Below are 6,297 nucleotides of genomic sequence, written 5' to 3'. Positions count from 1 at the left end.
AATGTTAAAAAGTATACAAAACTCCAATAAACAGGAGGAGGAATAGGCATTTTAAAAATCATATTCAGGCATCAGTATAGTCAATGGCATACAAACATCCTGGAGCACAAAAGTCCACCACAAAAGCTACAAAATGTATTTTAACATATATATATACTAACAAATATTTGTATTGATATGATGACCCTTTGAACAGGCCAAGCCTCCGAAAATCATCTTATAAGAACTTCATGTTCTTTAATAGGAATGTAGACCATGCAAAACCCTTAATTTAAGGCCAACCATACAACTCAACCTGCTAAAACCAAGTCAAACTCACAAAGGTATTTTTTTCAAATCCTAATATATCCAAGATAACAGTGACAGGAGGGCAGACTAACATTCTCTTACAGTTGAAAGTCAGACACTTATCACAACACTATAAATTTACAAACATTTATTGAAAACAATGTCCTAAGCAGTAAACTGACTTCTATACAAATGCAAAACCATTCTGAAATTAAGAGATATTCAAGACCAAAACTCTTTAGGTCTCTAATAATTAAGAAGCAACAAATTGGCCCTTAACTGACATTAACTTCTCCACTTTCCTGTGCCTCCTTGACTTTCTTTTCATATTCATCTTCTTCTTCCTCCTCATGATCCACTTCTTCTTCCTTGCTGTCGCCATCTTCTACTCCCCCCCAGCCAAAGCCACCAATCGATCGGGAAGCTGGGGGAGGAGCTTTGGCCTCTTCAACAATTTTCATTATATCGTCAACACATTGGAGAGAAAAGCTAGGGTTTTCTCTCTCGTAGTACATGGCTTGAGCTGCTTCTGTTAGTTCCCTTGGCAAGTTCTTCAAAAACCATGGGTGGCTCTTGATTTCTTTAATTTTGATCCTCTGCCAAGAGGGGAAAAAGAAAATGATAAAGAAAGAAAGCAAACATGATATAACTCGTAATTTCTCAATCTATTCATAATCGATAAAAACTATCAAGATTAATAACAATAAACAAAGGACATGGACTTAATAGCACAAAAGGAGCCACAACTGTCTGACACCTGTTAGGTAGCAACACCTCTCTCACACTCCATAGATGCTTGTCCTACACCCCATACATGCGACGACCAATTTACAAAACTCTTTTTTTAAAAAAAAAATTAAAAAAATAAAAATAAATAAGTACTGTAGATTTGTTCCAAAAGCAAATCATAAAATGTTCTGCAATTAATTGACTGAATTTAGATTTTAGATGTACACTGTGCAATCCAAATTATCTTGGATTATACATAGTACAATCTATCCCAATAGAATGACCACAATTGTCTCTGAAGAAATACCAAAAGCATACAACACAAGCAGTGGCCGACTATGTCTTTGGGATTTTAAGGTTATGGCTTTAGGGTTTGAGTTGGGGATTCAAATGATTGTATCTTGGTGGCTAAAAATTTGCCAGAATTAAGAATTACAGTCCAGGAGTTCTGGATTGCAGCTAAGATGATTCCCTAGAGCTGGATTGTAGGGTTTTGATAGGGAGAGTGAAAGGGCTTGATTTGGGGTCAATAAGAGAACTCTCTGGCTGTGAACAGTACCAGTCCACAATGAGAGAGAGAGAGAGAGAGAGAGAGAGAGAACCCTAATCACACATGCCTTCATTAAACAAACACTCAACTTTTCATAATCAAAATCACTATTCTTTAACTTCGTTAAGCGTATATATATAAAAGAGTCTCCTAGTCTTAGTAAGCATTAGGGTTCTAAATTGAGTCGTAAACTGAAGACCTATTAAAGTCTAATAAAAAAACTCCTACAATTAGAAAATTCAATAACAATCTATTTTCCTAATTGAAAAGTTAAACATACACATGGTTGATCTTGAACTCACAACCACATTATCCCATCCATTCTTAAAGAGGGAGGAAGTGCCATTTAATCTAAGGAGCTCATTGGTAATCTAGACCAAACATAATTACGACAAAAAAATAAGATAAGGCATAGGAATTTTACAACATTCCAGCTATGTCCCAGCAAGTCAAACACCTAGAACTCTTAAATAATGACATGACCTTTAAATCCATAGTTCGCTTGCTTCAATAGAGCATGGCATGTGGACCCCACAAAATAAATCTTTTTTTTTGATAAGTAATAAGAAGTTTTATTAAAAGCGTATAGGGACCCCACAAAATAAATCTTTGATAAGTAATCTTTTTTTGTTGTTGTGTGTTTATTTTGTGACCCCACAAAATAAATCTTGAAATCCACAAAATCAAAAAGCAGCAGACATAACAGCAATAAATCAATCTTTGTGGGTGCATCACAAGAAATTCGTACTTTTTTGCCAATAACTCTTCATCTCAAAGATTTAATAATTACCTATCAAAGAAATGAGATTCAAAACATTATTCCCCGTGTCAGTTCAAAGAATAAAAACCAAGATCCTCTATACAGCTAGAAAAAAGTCAAGAAAACGCAGATAACAACTTAAGGAGCAAACATGTTTGATAAAACCTCAAGTTTTCCAACACACCTAATTAGTAACAAGAGTATTTTCAAGAACAATTAAAAATGCAAATTAGCTTGATGTCATTCATGTATTTCCGAGATAAGTTTATTCAAAATTCTTAACAAAGATTAGTAACCTGGTCGTGTACATACCTTTAGAGGATTTGCCACAAAAATGCGAGAAAGGAGATGTTTACAATCTTGAGATATGTGCACATAGTCTGGAATCTTGTATTGCACAGCCATGATTCGCTGCATAAGAAATGGTAAAGCTATTAAATTGTTAAAATAAGAAACCTAATAATTTCAAGGATGGCCAAAATGGAGGTAAATTACATTGATGGTTTTCCTGAAATTCTTCGGATCCTGTGGATCTTCAAATGGGTATGCTCCCACCAGCATAACATAAAGAGTCACTCCACATGACCACACATCCGCCAACTGAACAAACACAAAGCAAACTTAAATGGTAACCTGCAAAGCAAATGACATTCATATTGTAGAAAAAGAAACAGGTGAAACAAGAGGGTAGAACATAGTTTGGCATTTTTCTTATTCTTCCCAGGCCGGAGAAGAGTTCAACTGTTTGCCTTCTGAAGTGTCTCATACATGAATGGGCTTTGTAGTCACTGAAGCAAATATTCTACTACAAAAAGGATAGTTTTTATTCATAATACAATGATTAATTTGGGTATTTTCCTTTAAAAAATAAAATAAAATCTGCTTTTGCTATACCGAATCCATGGGCAGAACAAAACAAAGGTTTGACACCAATGAAACAAATACTATAAGACAATAACATGGAGGGGGGGATGGGGTTCTTTTAGATTTCAACTCATCCAGTGAAAGGTTCCCAGTACTTGAAACACCACTTGAGCTAAAACATAAAAATCTTTGAAGATTAATTTGAAAAATTTTCAACTCATCACAACCAATTGATATACAGTCTCAGGTGTCTTTAAGAATAATTACAAAATACAAATGGTCTAATTACAAAATAAATCCAAATCAGACTTAATACTGCAGAGAAATGAAGCATGTAAAGAAAGTAATACACAACGCAAAGGTTTAACAACATAACTAATCTAAATTACCTTCCCATCATACTCTCTTCGAGAAAGAACCTCAGGTGCAATATATGCTGGAGAGTTCCAACAGTTGATTTGGGTCTTGAATGCAACAGAGAGGACTACACAAATAAAGCTAATCAGAGGATAAAAATTCAGATATACATCGTAGAAAATTTTCCCACACTAAGCTTAATCTGTCATTAAACCTTTGAATAACCAAAATCACAAATTTTGAGACGTGGAGCAGGGCTTCCATCCAGCAAGGTATTTTCCAGCTTCAAATCTCTGTGGCATATTTGCTTCAGACAAGGAATTAAAGGGAAAAGTCAAACTCATGCAGAGAAAGAAGGCAAATTACATATCACGACATATATATACAACATCAATTCCTAGAATTGAAAAAAAAAAAAAAAAACACTACAGATCTTTTGATATCTTTTACCATAGAATGACAGTAGCACACTCCCGAGATAAGCTGCTGGAAAAAATATCTGGCCTGAAAAGTAGCAAAGAAAAATACATGAACAAGATTTATAATATTTTATATTCTGTTTGGCTGATTAGAAACTTAAGGGGAAAAGGCAGATGTAATTCAGATCTTTGTATTCATTTTTCTCTTATATTGCTAAATTTGTTTTCATAAGTAAAATCATCCTTTTAAATCACACATACTGTGAGATCCAAAAAATAAATTTACTCTTCAGGCCTTTTCCAAAATATTCTCAGCAAACAGAAATGAAAGTATAAATTCCATGATTAAGGAACCAGAAATTTGTGAAAGTGGAGCTCACTATAAGTCAAGAACAACAAACAAACCTCATCTTCACTAAACCTTCCGGCAGCACAAATTCTCTCAAATAGCTCTCCACCCGCTGCGTACTCCATAACGATAGCGAGATGGGTAGGGGTCAAAACCACCTAGAAATCCAAATCCCCAAACAAGATCACTAAAAGTTATAGCTTATCTTCTATACTCAAACAAACCCCCCACTCCCCAACCCCACCCCCCCCAAAAAAAAAAACCCAAATATCGAACGTGCAGAAAGGCGCAAACCTCCTTGAAGCGAATTATGTTCGGATGGCGAAGCGATCTGTGGTTTATGATTTCTCTCGCCACGTTCTCGTCAATCTGCCACCAAACAAACAAAGAAACAGGTAAATCAAAAGTCGCACACACAAATTACGCAATTCTTAAATTTACCCACTTCAATTTGTAAATGCCTTTTTCTATGTGTTTGTTTGAAAAGGAAAATCTTTTTCCTTTTTGTAGCTGCCAATAATCTAATCCTGAAATCACCAATTCAATCGAATCGCATGCAACAAAACCAAGTGGGTATTCATGATATAAAAATGAAACTGTAGAGCCATATACCCTGTGTCCCCGCTCGATGTATTTCATGGCGACGAGCTCTTTGGTCTCTTTGTTGCGCATAAGCCTGGCCACTCCGAAGTTCCCAGACCCTATGTCCTTCACCAGCTCGTACTTCTCCATCTATGTCTTCTCTTTCTTTCGCCTCCGTGTAATGTGCCAAACCCTGATTTCAATCTCACACTCCTTGAAAAAATTCCAAGATTTAAGCTTCAATTCATGGCTTCCGGCTCACCAAGAAGCGCAAAATTCCACAGCAATAGTCTGCAACTCCAAACCCTAATAAACTGCAAACCAGAGAGAATATGGGGAATTTGGGATTTGAAGGAAAGCAAAGAATCTGAAAAATAGTTGTTTCACATTAGTAGACTGAATAGTCTGTATGGCAACGAATAAAAGGAGAGAGAGAGAGAGAGGGGGAGAGAGAGAGGAACACGCGCCGCAAAGGATTGTCGTTTAACGGTGACTCATTTTGTAACGTTCGTTTGATTCCTTAAAAAATTCGTCGGTTTTACAAAAACTTGACTCCGTTTCTTTAGAGTTCAATATTTGTTTTTTTTAATAAAAGAATATATATATATATATATATATATATAGGTCAAATTAACACTCAATTTAGAATTTTTTTTTTTAAAAAAAAAAACGTCGTATTAGCTAAAAATTGCATTAATGTCTTTTTAAATTATAAAACATTTGCAATTTATCTTTCAAATTGATAAAAATAGAAAAAAAAAATGATAAAATTTAGGGTTGAGAATGCCTATTCAGATAACCCCATCTACTAACCGCCAGTTAGAGGTTATTAAGAGGAAAAAAAAAAATCCCCCAGTTGATTCATTGAATTTGTAAAAATAAATAATTAAAAGATGGTTATATAAGATGCCTTATAAAAATATATTTAAAAATGTTTTTTAATAAAACAAAAATATTCCTTTGAAATTTGAAAAAAGTTCTATAAAAAAAAATGAAAAAAAGTAGTCTATGGATTGATGAAGATGAAATAAAAAAAAAAACATTATAAATTGGGTGTTAATTGAAAGGGACTATGCATGTGTAATTTTCTTATAAAACTATCTTTAATATAAAGTGTTTTATGCATGGTTATTTATTTTATTTTATTGGATGAAATACCTAAAATAATTTTGTGATATTTATTTGCATAAAAATCTTGAGAATAAAACCAATAAAAATCTATAAGACAATAGAGACCATGTCGGTTTTGCTATCGGAATATATGAAAAGATGCTCACCCAAAGGGATTGCACAGTTTGCTGAAGATCACATCTTATAAAGCAGATCTCTAAGGATCTATTTGGAATTACATTTGATAGGACTAAAAGTGACTTTAATACTCAAAAAGTCCATTTGAAAA

At 34.1% G+C, this 6,297-nt stretch overlaps 1 protein-coding gene across 1 annotated transcript; it reads right to left on the bottom strand.

The window, feature by feature from the left end:
- Positions 1-312: 312 nt before the first annotated feature.
- Positions 313-5,326, bottom strand: LOC132179571 (serine/threonine-protein kinase SRK2A). The gene is given in 10 exon segments (XM_059592315.1): positions 313-884; positions 2,640-2,738; positions 2,823-2,927; positions 3,581-3,631; positions 3,634-3,675; positions 3,763-3,855; positions 3,999-4,052; positions 4,373-4,474; positions 4,611-4,685; positions 4,929-5,326. Coding segments are annotated over 10 exon segments (1,062 nt in total). The 5' UTR covers positions 5,049-5,326; the 3' UTR covers positions 313-563.
- Between the last annotated feature and the right edge of the window lie 971 nt (positions 5,327-6,297).

Source organism: Corylus avellana, chromosome ca1 (genome assembly GCF_901000735.1).
Source record: "Corylus avellana chromosome ca1, CavTom2PMs-1.0".
In the NCBI taxonomy this organism is placed as follows: domain Eukaryota; kingdom Viridiplantae; phylum Streptophyta; class Magnoliopsida; order Fagales; family Betulaceae; genus Corylus; species Corylus avellana.
This window is presented reverse-complemented; position numbering and strand designations above follow the sequence as displayed.